The sequence below is a fragment of the Dreissena polymorpha genome, chromosome 4, assembly GCF_020536995.1.
Source record: "Dreissena polymorpha isolate Duluth1 chromosome 4, UMN_Dpol_1.0, whole genome shotgun sequence".
Taxonomy (NCBI): Eukaryota; Metazoa; Mollusca; class Bivalvia; order Myida; family Dreissenidae; genus Dreissena; species Dreissena polymorpha.
This window is the reverse complement of record NC_068358.1, coordinates 136,927,105-136,940,989: the sequence shown is the minus strand read 5'-3', so window position 1 is coordinate 136,940,989 and position 13,885 is coordinate 136,927,105. Positions and strand designations below refer to the sequence as shown.

Genomic DNA, 13,885 nt, shown 5'->3' with positions numbered 1-13,885 from the left:
GGTGTTTCTCTACTTTGCATTATACCCAGTTTAATTTAGTTTAACATAAAAACCTTTGTCTGCAGGTTACACTGCATTTCATTCTCTGGAGCATGGGTTTCGAACAATTCTGGTAGAAGATGCCTGTAGAGGAGTTGACGTGAAAGCAATTGAGGAAACCAAACAAAAACTGCTGGACAGTGGTGCTATCATTGTCAAATCATCGCAGGTAATGTTACATAACTAATGACTGTTTTAAGTTTGATTTTATTATAACACAGTCTACAACTTTTCTATGTAGAAAATCAGGGAATTAGTGACGATGAGTGTAGGTTATTCTGCAATAAATCATGAAAATATTTGGAGCAAGATAGGTCAAGGTCAAGTTCACTGCTAATAAAGATAGCAAAACAGCGAACAATTAGTTTTTGGTGAATATATATAAAGTTTGCATTTACAAATCTTGAGCCCCAATCTTCGGATTGTATTTGTGGTGTGTAGGATAAGGGTCAAGGTAACCACTGCTCAAAATCAAAAATGGCCTTCTTAATAGTTTCAGTTTTGAAGGAGTTTTTGAACTAGCTTGGGATTGCATTTGTCTCCAATCAGGCCAAGTTAACATAGCTGTTGATACAAAAAAGTAAAAAGGTTCCCAGTTAATAACTTTTGTTTTTAGGGAGGTATTGGAATGAAATTTTGTGTGCTCTGAAATGTATGTGGTTGGGTTATATGCAGACCTCGCTGCGGAGTTTACTTGGGGCTGTTCGCATAAAGGTCATTGTTACTTGGGGCTGTTCGCGTAAAGGTCGTTGTTAGTGTAACTAAAATTTAAAAAATGGCCTCTCTCAATATTGATTGATTGCATGGAGGTGTGCTATAAAATTGTTTGTGTAGATAGCTTACGTGCTGACCAATGTTCAAGATTATTATTTTTTAAGTGATGTTGCAATTTTATTGGATTATCGGATAAATGTGCACATAAGAAAAGCGGTATGTATACTGTTATCGATACCATTCGGTTTGTATGCATGTATTTGCGGATGACAACACGGCATGGCAATATGCATGACCTATATTATAGGCTATACTATACCTGTTTTTTATAGCGCCCTGCAGTAAATGAGCTCAAAACTTATAGCGCTGATTCGTTTATAATGCTGTTTCACGGCTTGGACTCCATTGACCGCGCTATATTGGATTAACAGTGTACATGTACACCTAGTTTGGGATTCAATTTTAGACCTGTTTGGTTAAGATCAAGGTCCCTTTACAGGGAAATAGAAAATAGTTATGTTTTCTCTCTTGGAAATGAAGCCTTTTAAATTTGATTCTAGCAAGAAAGGACTTAAATTAAATTTACCTTTCTAAGGAACTACAAATGCGTCAAAATATGTATCTAATAGGTAAATGGTTAAATAGAAAGTCTTTTCAAAATAACTTGTGTTGGGATGCAGGTATTGCGCTTATATTTTGTGTGTTAAAAGTTTGCATCAAGACCTAGCCTAGGATTGCAGAATTAATGTCCCCTGTCGTAGAAACCAGAGGAGACTTATGGTTTGCGCTCTGTCTGTCAGTCAGTCAGTCTGTCTGTCACACTTTTCTGGATCCTGCGATAACTTTAAAAGTTCTTCATATTTTTTCATGAAACTTGAAACATGAATAGATGGCAATATGGATGTTATGCACGTCATTTAATTTTGTTCCTACATAAAGAATTCTGGTTACTATGGAAACATATATATATATATATATATATATATATATATATATATATATATATATATATAATACTGACAATGGTGGAGTTTCACCAGTAGGGGGCCATATTGCTTGGCAATCTCTTGTTAATATTTATAATAATTATTTGTAATGTTTATCTTAAAAACCTGATTTCCTGATGTTTCTTGTACAGTTTTCAATATATTGCAATATGGTATATAGACTTACTGTATCACATCTAAAAGCAATCCGGGTTTCAGGTGAATGCCATAGTAACTGGGGAAGATCGACCAACACCTCTTGGGTTGCAGACTGCCAAAAATGTGGCCCTCGCACGAGAACTCGTAAACCGTGGAATTGTGAAATAATGTTGGCGCACGTGTTAGCTTCTCATCACACTACCAGATCTGATAAAATTCCATTTCTACCAGATGTTTTGTATAATTTTTCACAATTATGTAACATCCACTTTATCTATTTATTATAGTTGTCATGTTGTGTTAGATTGTAGAGTTTACAACCTCACCAGGCAAATCAATAAAAAGCAATAATTTGGATCACTTAATTTAAGTATACAGCATATCAAGGGTGTGATTGTTTCTTCTATTGTAAAGTTGTCTTCTTTAAAATGCATTATTTGAATACAATTAGTGCGTAAAATGTTTGATCATCTGTAAAATCTTTTAAGTTTGACTTTCTGTATTTATGTCTGTATTTATTGTTCTTATGAAGTGACATGCACAATTCCTCGAGATCTAGTCATTTATCAACCAATTTACTCAGGAAATGCTAATGTAATGACAGTGTAGGTTTTTCATGGTAGTGTTTGACTCTGTTATTCTATATTTTTATAATACCAAATATTGTGATGGTTAGGAATTTTAGGTTTTAACATCCTACCATATTCTTTTCACACAATTAAATAAATTGAACATATTATATTATTTTAGCATGTTTTTATTAGCTCACTTGAGCTGAGCTCAGGGTGAGCTTTTGTGATCGCCTTTTGTCCATCGTGCAGCGTCAACATTTGCCTTATGAACACTCCAGAGGCCACATTTATTGTCCGATCTTCATGAAACTTGGTCAGAACATTTGTCCCATTGATACCTTGACCGAGTTCGAAACTGGGTCAAAAACTAGGTCACTAGGTCAAAAAAAGAAAAACCTTATGAACACTGTAGAAGTCACATTTGATGTCCAATCTTCATGTTACTTTTTCAAAATGTTTGTCTAAATGATATGTTGATTGAGTTCAAAAATGGTTCCGGTCTGTTGAAAAACATGGCTGCCAGAGGGCAGGGCAGTATTTCTTATATGGCTATAGAGAAACCTTGTGAACACTCTAGAAGTCACAATTTTTGCCCAATCATCATGAAACTTGGTCAAAACATTGGTTTCATTGATATCTCCGGCGAGTTCGAAAATGGTCCAGATCGGTGAAAAACATGGCCGCCAGGGGGCGGGGCCCTTTTCTCTATATGTATATAGTGAAAACATGTGAACACTTTAGAAGTCACATTTTTGGTCCAATCTTCATGAAATTTGGTCAGAACATTTGTTTTCTGGATATGACGGTTGAGTTCCAAAATCGTCCAGATCGGTGGAAAAACATGGCCGCCAGGGGGTCGGCAGTTTTCTTTATATGTATATAGTGAAAGCATATGAACAGTCTAGTTGTGATAAGCCATAGTGTTAAAGAAAGATAACCTGTACATACTTTCTTATTGTTAACTAATAGTTAATCCCCTTGTATAAGCCTGGGACTTCTTTCATAAAATGTGGTGTACATAAAGACAGTAGTTTGCATGCAATTTAATTAACCTATGTCATAAAATAACTGTACATGTACTAATGCACTCTAGAGCCTTATCTTGGATCTTTACTGATAAGCCAAGTTAAACCTACAAACTGTGTTATGGTGTATTTAGCAGACTACTGTGCTATGAAACTGTTTGCATGGCAACCTTGTTATTTGGCATTTTTTAAATTAGAAAGACTTTTGATTGAAATAACTTTTGTAAATTCTTCTTATTTTTTACATTTGAGTCACTGGAGTTTTCCACTCTCCTTAAATTTTGTTCCTTAGATTAAGTTAGACTTATTTTATAAACAAAAATTTTGAAGCAACTTCTAGGCTAACAGTAACTAATATTTATATTAGTTTTTTTGACAGATTGTGAACTTCTTTTTACGTTCATGAAGGTATTTGCTGTATTTGTTCATTTTTAACGATGCATAGATTCTTTAGACTAAAGTTAGTTATTTTTAACCAGGTTTTCCGAAGGAAAAAACTGGTTATTAGATTGGCGAATGCGGGCGGGCTGGCTGGCTGGCTGGCGGGCTGGCGGGCGGGCGGAACAAGCTTGTCCGGGCCATAACTTTGTCGTTCATTGTGAGATTTTAAAATCATTTGGCACATTTGTTAACCATCATTAGACGGTGTGTCGCGCGAAAAAATTACGTCAATATCTCCAAGGTCAAGGTCACACTTTGAGTTCAAAGGTAAAAAATAGCCATAAATGAGCTTGTCTGGGCTATAACTATGTCGTTCATTATGAGATTTTAAAATCATTTGGCACATTTGTTCACCATCATGGGACGGTGTGTCGCACGAAAGAATCACGTCAATATCTCCACAATGTCAAGGTCGCCACGACTAAAAATAGATTTATTTTAAAACAAACTTACAAAGGGGGTTAATTTTGTTTGTTCATTTCAAAAGTTCAGTTTGAGTTGTCTCCCTTTATCAGATTTTTTTTCACAATGAAAACCTGGTTTTGTGACAATTTTGTCCCTTGTCATTAAAGCTGCTTTGGTTTTCACTTATAGAATAATTCTTTTAGTGTATTCAGGCGTATCTGACTGGACGCCTTTAGTTAATTGAATTATAACCAGTAGTGCTGCAACAATACGCCAAAAACCGTATTGCAATATATTGTCAGTTCAAAAACCCGTATTGCAATATATCGCAATATATTGCTAACTTGTACCAAAATTATAACTTGCCGATTACCCAATAATCCAATAAATTCCAATTTTAAAGCAAATTCTGGTAAATATTTACTATAAATGTGCTCAAGAATAATAAGAAACACAAACATTTGCAAATTTTCTTAAGTATCAAATACATTTTTGTAATTGTTACTATTTGAAGATGTGATGAAATAATGTCCAACCGGGGCGTTTTTCCCACTGAGCACGTGTAATTCAGCTGACGTGATGTTCCCGTTTTTATACAACACAAAATACACCCATACTTTCCATGCGACGTTCTACATGTCTGTATAATTTTCGCGCGCTTTTTATTGAGACAAAGGATAAAGCACTTTTTATTTGACGCTATAATTTTTTATCGTCGCGTTAGCATTCAAATTTGGAAGCGTGTTTCCGAAATTCGGATTACAAATAATGCTCAAATCAGAATCGAACGAAACATTTACAGCTGTGCGCAATTAATTCAACGATAATCTGTTCAAAAGCATCGAATGAATGCTCCCATGTAACAATGCTACTCGGTATAATACACTTTTTAGAATGCTTTTTTTACGTACAAAATAATTTACACTGCTTTGTTTTGTTTACCTTTTTATCATTATTTCGGATGGCTTTTCTGGACGAAATGTGAATGAATTTTTGTAAAATTTTCGTACCGGTATGATGAAAATCATATCGCAATACAATATGCGGATTGCGTATTGCGATATATACCGATATACCGGTATATTGTTGCAGCCCTAATAACCAGTAAGTGTGTTAGAAATAAGCGTTCTTTAATTAGACTCGATAAATATTTCCGTATTACATAAGTGCTCACACAGTTACATAACTCGTAACCGTCCCGTGACCGGTTCACTTGCATATGCGAACGAGACCGCACTACCACAGTAGTTTATAGTAAAACATTGTGAATACTTCTAGTCACATTTTTAGTTAAATCTGAATGACACTTGCTGATCTTCACACATGGTGCCAATCTTTATGAGCATAATATTTTTTGCTCATGGTGAACTTTTGTGATCACCTTTTGTCAATTGTCTGTCTGCCGTTGTGCGTCATGAATATTTGCCTTGTTAACACTGTAGAGGCCACATTTATTGTTGGATCTTCATGAAACCGTTTTAGAAGATTTGTCCCAATAACATCTTGGATGAGTTCAAAAATGGTTCCAGTCTGTTGAAAAACATTTCCGCCATGGGGCCATTTGTTGTTCATTCTTCATGAAACTTGGTTAGCACATTTGTTCTATTGATATCTTGGGCTGCAAAGAACAGGTCATTTCTTTTTATCTCAGGTGAGGGACTTTGGGCCTTTCAGGCCCTCTTGTTGATGAATTTAGCTCAGCCAATCTATGGCTATCGTGTACGTCCCGTACAGGAATCCCTGGAAGGGACAACTTGCTAGTCCCTTATTGGAGGTTAGAAATGTTTGCTATTCAACAGTCATGTATGTCTGCCCAACCATCCATTTAACTCTGGATCCTGTGATTTATCTAAAAGTACTGAAAAATAGTGGATGAAACTTGTTGTATTTATAAAGGGCAATATGATGAATATACACAACCTTTCTTATAAACAGTGGTTGAATTACAGGTCACTGTTACTAAATATAGAACAGAACTTAATAATGTAATAAAATGCAAAAGAGTAATAATCTTAAAACTTGTTATAGGTTGGTCATTTGTCCATATGTTAGGTCCTTCCATTGGTCATCTCTTCCTCTGTCTGTGCATGCTTAAATAACTAGAAAAACATATTCAATATTATTACAAAACTGTGATGACAGGATTATGCATGACACTGAATGTTCCCAGAGGTCAAATGCCAGGTAATTTGTTACTAATAATAGATTGACATGCAACACGGCATTACCTCAAAATGTACATAACTTAAGATGTAATCATACAATCATCCTTGTATCCTGGTTCATATTCACACATGAAAAGCAATGTGAGATTTTTGCACCAAGTTTTTTGTCACCAAAGGTCAAGCATTCTAGTCATAATATTGTGATATGGTAAACTTTAGCCCCTCTCTGGGAACACTGTGCTAAATAAGTTGTACACTTGTCAAAATGATGATAATTATGTTCCTTATTGGGATTGAACACTGAAAATTATTATATTCTGAATTGTCTAAAGTGTGTGTATTTAAAAAAGGCTACTTTCAATGGTCTTAATGTCATGTTGTATTATCATATTCAAACAAAATGTGTACAGTATTTTCTGCTGGTAGGAAAAGGGGCATGGGGACAATCGGCTCATAGGGCTTTATTGCTTTTCTGGACAATGGGCACCTCATAAATGTGCCGTCCTGGACAATATGCATCTATTTAATTGTCACCTGCACAATTGGCACCCAATTAATGTGTCAACCCAGACAATCCTTTGAAGACTTTTGTTCATTATACATGTAGTTGTTGTAATACAACCTTTTAACACCTCTATGAGTGATGATGAATTCCATTTTTAGCTTGACTATTATATATGAAATATATATAGTGGAGCTATCCTACTCACCCCGGCGTTGGCATTGCCATTCCAGTTTGCGTGCAAATGTTAAAGTTTGCGTACTACCCCAAATATTTTCAATGTCCTTTGACATATTGCTTTCATATTTTGCATACTTGTTTACCAACATTACCCCAACCTATAAACAAGAGCAGACAACTCTATGAAGCATTTTGTAATAATTATGGCCCCTTTTCCACTTATAATATGCAGCAATTGTTAAAGTTTACGTACTACCCCAAATATTTTCAATGTCCTTTAACATATTGCTTTCATATTTTGCATACTTGTTTACCAACATGACCCCAACCTATAAACAAGAGCAGACAACTGTATCAAGCATTTTGACAGAATTATTGCCCCTTTTTTACCCCCTCTCAATCCCCCCCGCCTACTCCCCCCCCCAATTTTTTTTTTTTTTTTCCTTTTTTTATTTGTGAAAGATCGTCTTATAAATGAATGACCCCACCCCACATTATACCCACCTCTCAACCCCCCCTCCCCCCCCCCAAACATTTTTTTTTCCCTTTTTTTATTTTTGAAAGATAATTTAATAAATGACCACACCCCACATTATACCCCCCTCTCAACCCCCCCTCAACCCCCTCTCCTCCCCCCCCCCCAATTTTTTTTTTTTATTTTTCCTTTTTTTATTTTTTAAAATATTGTCTCATAAATTATTGAATATGAACCATTCCCCATGTTGGCTAACGTTATACTGTCAAGCACTTGAATAGTCGAGCGCTGTCCTCTAACAGCTCTTGTTTCTAATGAAATGATTCCATTTTCTTTCTTCTAATTAAACTTTTTTTTCATTTGCAGTTCTTTGTTTGTGAAAAAATAAATAATTTGCAGCAATGAAAAATTTAGTAAAATGTTTTATTAGGGAAAAAAGAGTTGCATGACCTTTAAAAATGGTATACTTTGATTTATACACAACAATATACAAAGGCTAAAAAAAATTGTATTGTTATCGTATATGTATCGTGGCAAATGTTCAGTATGAAAGAATGATTGTCTGGGGCTTGAAAATATCAGATGGCAGTTCAAAAAATGGCAATTGTCCAGGGAGGAAAAATAAGACGGGAGCTGATTGTCTAGGTGGACAATTTAATGGGTCGCCAATTGTCCTGGTCGAAAAAAAAAAGAGGTGCTAAACCTCCGAGGAAGTAAAAATCTGCAGGGAGCCGATTGTCTGGTTGCTGTGTGGAGGGATACATTGTTTTATATTTTGGCTTTGTTTGACAAAAGCATTCCATTAAGTACCAGCTAGGCCACAACACAATATTTATTAGATGTTTGTTTGATTTGCAGCACCTAAAATGTATAATATTAAAAAATATATATTGTAAAATGTATTGCGCTTGCATGAACTACTTTACCTTGCGCACAAATTTTTAAAAAGCAGTTTTTGTTTTTTCTATTCATTTTGGTTTAGCCTAAATGTTTAAGAACACAGACTTTTTATGTTTTGTTAAACTGTTGATACTACCAAATGACAGAAATTAGTAAGCTGAATGTGCTTGGCAGAAATTTTAACCATATGTATTAACAATAACGTTTACTATTCTGTGCCTTGTGCTAGTTATATAAAAAATGGAATGATTTGCTAGTTTTGTTCTTTCTTTCTCTGAAGTTTGATAGCAGAATTACATTGCATCAATTTGTTGTGGCATTGTATATTTGTCCCTGTTTAAACTTTTGCATAGTTGATATTCCACAGTTCACAAGGTGAATGTAACATGCACACTTTAAACAGATTATTAAATCTTTTTTTTCGTGTTTATGTTTTGGCGTTTGTGCATTTATATGATATTCAGATAACAATTTATTGTGCCTAACTATATATAATAGTAAACATGATTTATATTCTTTTTAAGGATGTATGGAAGTATGTGTATAATGACTATTGAAGAGTAAAAGAGCATTACCCCGGTATGACAGATTTTTTCATTTTTAGCTCTACTGGCTGAAGGCCTGAAGAGCTTATGTCATGGCGTGGTTTCCGTTGTCTGTCCGTGCGTGCGTGCGTTATACTTTTTCTTGTTTACGCGATAAAGTCCACAGTTTTCATCTTATTCTTTTCTAACTTTTTCAGTGTTTTTATATTAATGAGGACTTGAACCCTATTGAAAATGGGTTACATCAGAGCAAAAAGGCCAGAATTATCTCCCCTTGAATTTGAGAAAATTGTTTACGCAATAAAGTCCACAGTTTTCATCCAATCATTTCCCAACTTGCACAGTGTCTTTATCTGAATGATGAGTCAAACCCTATTGAAAATAAGCAATATCGGAGTTATAAGTCCAGAATGATCTCCCCTTGAATTTGAGAAAAAAATGAAAATTCATTTTTTTTATGTGATAAAGTCCATAATTTTCATCCAATTCTTGGCAAACTTGCACAGTGTCTTTCTATCAATGAGGACTCAAACTCTTTTTTAAAAAGAGCAATATCGAAGCAAAAAGTCCAGAATGACATCCCCTTGAATATGCGAAAATTTTGAAATCCCGCTTGTTTACGCAATTTATTCCACAGTTTTCATCCAATTATTTCCAAATTTGCACAGTATCTTTATATCAATGAGTACTTGAACCCTATTGAATATGAGCAGTATCGGAGAAATAAGTACACAATAATCTCCCCTTAAATTTTAGAAAAATCTTGTTTGCGCGATTAAGTACACAGTTTTCATCTTATTCTTTCCAAACTTGCACAGTGTTTATACCAGTAGAGCAATTCAGGCCCTCATGGGCCTCTTGTTTTAAGTATGCCATCACATTTCGTTATTTGACAGGTTTAAAGATCTAAACAAAAGAGCTCAAGTATAAAAACAAGGAAAATGATTTTTAAACGACAAAACAAAAAAAAATGCTCTCACTGTTATTTGAGGCCAGGACCTCAGGATTCCAAGGCTGTTATGCTTTAGTGGTTACCATTTTTCATTGGTTATGACATACAGAAGGCTTTTCCCCAAGCCCTTTAAGCACAAAGGTGCCAGGTGGATGAAATTTCCCATTTAGGGGTGCTACTTTGCCTGAAAATCAGAATCTGATATTTAATTTCCAAGTCAGTGTTTTTTAAAGCCCAAACATCATTCATTATGTGGTTGTTTAGATCTGAAGTTATGTAGAAATTAATATAGGACACATGAAATTTAGACTTAAAGTGAACCATGTATCCAACTAAGGGTCTGCACCCCTGTTCTTTAATAAAAGTCCTTTGGAAAGGTCTGATGTATGACTTTGTATGTGTACATAAATATAATGTTCTCTATGTGTTATGATTTCAATCTCTCAACATTTAACTTCTGTAGGTATTACTGAAATATACATACAATATACCAGTATGTATTATTATATTCATCATTTATTCTCGAATTCTTGTGCAAATAGTTCTAATTTTTGACTGTGAATCAATACATTTTTGTAAAAAAAAATCATTTAATTTTAATTTGTGTGTGCATACATTAGTTCACTTTGATATTTTCTATAGCTTGTTGTAAAAGATGGTGTGAAAGCATGTATTAAATATAAACAGTTCAAAATATTTTAAACACACTCTTTGAAGTTTTTATAAAATGGACATGATATAAAATCAGCTTATTAGTTTGCAAGTTTTGTTGTTGGACATAATGTGTGTGTAATTTTACACAATAATTGATCATATTATTATAAAGCAGTGTTAAAACAATTGGTTGACCAAATACTGTTATTTATCCCATCATCAGACTCGCATTGTCAAAATAAACCACTGTGGAATAAACTTTCCTCTATTTCAGCAGTGCTGAAATATAGCTGTCATGCGCGGCGAAGAATGGTCATATTACTCGGAATCAACTATAAAGTAATAATTTTAGGTAAAATCGAATCAGATTCAACAAAACAAACAATTTGATACCACGATATTATATATTTTAACACATAATGCAACTCAAAAAGCAAAAAAACATTATTCACAAATATTAAGTGCGCCTACTTGTGACGTCATTATTAACACGTCATAAGGCACAATGCATGTTCTTTCACGCTAAAGCTGCAGTTGTTTAGTGGTTTTTTTCATTATTTCTTAAAAATCGGGGACGTAGAGGTATGATAAACAGAAAAACAGGTTAGTTACTGATCTCTTTGTAATGTATTAGGCTCGGCACGATTAAAATAATGAAACAATGTTTGCTTAAAATAACTTTGGGATTTTCCGTGTAGTTTGATTTTCCTATTCTATTTTTAAAGAAATAATTTACGACTAAAGAAATTGATGGGATAAATCGAATACTAGGTCTGTGCCGAATAAAGCAAAGTTTATTTTGCTTGGCATGAAAATCTGAACCTCTCGCCAAGGCTCTTGGTTCAGATTTTCTAAGCCTCGCAAAATAAACTTTGCTTTATTCGGCACCAACCTAGTATTCTTTATATCTTATATAATACTGTTATATCTAATATGAAAGTGTGTAAATTGTGTCTTATAATGTAATGTTAGTTATTTGATATCATCTAGTTGTTGTTTTACTGTAATTTAATTATAATGAAATAATTGTGTTTGTTTCTGGGCTCAAAATGGGTTCTCCACATTGGATCAAGATTGGCACTGTTTGCATTTAATAAAGTCTCCATATACTCCCACCTGTTTGAAGTGACATTGACTGTAAGTTTGAAGTAGTTTGATGTTAAAATTATCTAAATTCTCAGGCTTTCTAAAATATGTTTAATATTGGTTGATAAAGAAATAAATATATATGTGATGATTGCATATACATGTGCAGGTTATGCATTGGTTTGCTTTTTTTTATAGAGAACTCTATTTAGTATAATTGTTAGATAAACTGTGATTACCTCCCTTAAGTTTCATTGTCATCTAGTGTTAAGCAGTGTAAGTCCTTTAACTTTTTTATATAATGATCACAAGCTTCGTGTTATTATTCTAATCAATGTTTTAGCGGTGTTGTATTTTTTAGTATATTTTTATTGATAAATTAATGTTTCACACATACTAATATTTATTGTATATAATACAATGGAATAAATTTGAAAAACAATTGATTGTGTTATGACTCATGGATAATTATTTATCATCACTTATGACTACAGTTTTACAGATAATAATTGTTGGTTTCATTTTGTGTGGATTATCAGTCATGTGTATTTGTTCACTAGTTAAAATTGCTATATATTGGTAAAGCCAAGGACATAACCAGTGAATCATTTAGGCAGCATTGATTTCGTTAGTAAAGAATAGCTCTTGAATCTTTCATTGTTAATACTCTTTTCGCCATAAGATCAATCATACTAGAACGATTACAACATTTTGCATCTGGTTGCAACATGTGTACCAACATTTGAGGTTCGCTCTGTGAAATGGGGGTTTTAATGCAAGTGCGTAAAGTTTCGTCCCAGATTAGCCTGTGCAATCCACACAGGTTAATCAGGGACGACACTTTCCACCAAAACTTGATTTTTTCAAAGAAAATTCTTTCTTACGCACATGCATTACACCCCCTTTTCACTGAGATCGGCCCATTTTATTGCTATGGATAACTAAATTAATGTAGTGGACACCAGAAGGTGCTTTCTTAAAAGGGAACAGGTGCATATGTCTAGTCCAAACATTTGAAAAGCACTCTCTGAAAACAGGGTTTATTTAATGTGCAGTTAGTATCATCCAAGATTAGCCTGTGCAGTCCACGCAGGCTAATAAAGAATGACATATTCCGCATTTATTGTATGTTCGATTTTGATCAAGTCTCTTATTATAAAACCATTGAAGGCAGAAAGTGTCACAGAATGCACAGGCTAATTTGGCACAACTCTTTACACACCACACATGAAACCTTTTTTCACAGAGCAAGACTCGTGCATCATTTTCACTCTTTGCTGGAGGCATGTTGGCGATTGAGAATTGCCCATCAAATATAAAATTGAATCCCGTCAAACTGTGACCTTGACTAAGGTGTGTGGGAAAATATAAGTAATTTTTATTGAATGAAAATAATGATAATAATCTTTCCAAGTTAAAGCTGTGCTAACATATAACGAGTACATTGAAAGTCAAAATCATTTGCTGTGTCCGCTATCAAGCCATGCAAGGTTTGTTGGTCCCTGTTGTGGAGGTAATGTCCCCTGATGAGTGGTAATGCTAGGTTTACATCTGGCCACGATTACCACGATGTCCTTGATTCCAGAGCATCGTGGCGAACGTAACAGAACGTGGAGTCGAATCGGGGTGATCGTGGCGGAGCGTAATGGAACGCGGTTGAATCGGGGACATCGTGGGCATCAGGACAGTTTTTAAATCAAACTTAAATTTCACCACAATTGCCCCGATTCATTTTCTAATATAAAATCGTTGGTCAAATCGCAGGAGATCGCAACAAAGCGGCTTTGTCGTGGGAGATCTTAACAGGACGTAACGGAACGTGGTGGAGCGTGGATGCCAATCGTGTTGATCGCAACAAAGCGTAACAGAACGTGATGCAAATAGTGGGCTCGATCGTAGCAACAAAACGTGCTGATTTCGTAAGAAAGTGTAACAGAACATGGGGTATACCATTTAATCGTAGAGATCCCCGATTTTTTAGCCTCTGGCTAATCGGGGAGATCGTGGCCAGATGTAAACTTAGCATAAGTGTATCTGGGGCTACTTTGCTCTGATATATCCTATGACCTATTGTCCCTGATCAAT

The 13,885-nt window shown here is 34.7% G+C and overlaps 1 protein-coding gene across 2 annotated transcripts in view; it reads left to right on the top strand.

The window, feature by feature from the left end:
* The window catches only part of LOC127876772 (nicotinamidase-like), a 65,646-nt gene extending 58,043 nt beyond the window's left edge, over nucleotides 1-7,603 (top strand). For both annotated transcript variants that reach the window (XM_052422244.1, XM_052422243.1), the window contains 2 exons: nucleotides 66-208; nucleotides 1,959-7,603. In XM_052422244.1, coding sequence (XP_052278204.1) covers nucleotides 66-208; nucleotides 1,959-2,066 — 251 coding nt within the window. In that variant the 3' untranslated portion in view covers nucleotides 2,067-7,603. The remainder of the gene's footprint in view (nucleotides 1-65; nucleotides 209-1,958) is intronic.
* The last annotated feature ends 6,282 nt before the right edge of the window (nucleotides 7,604-13,885 follow it).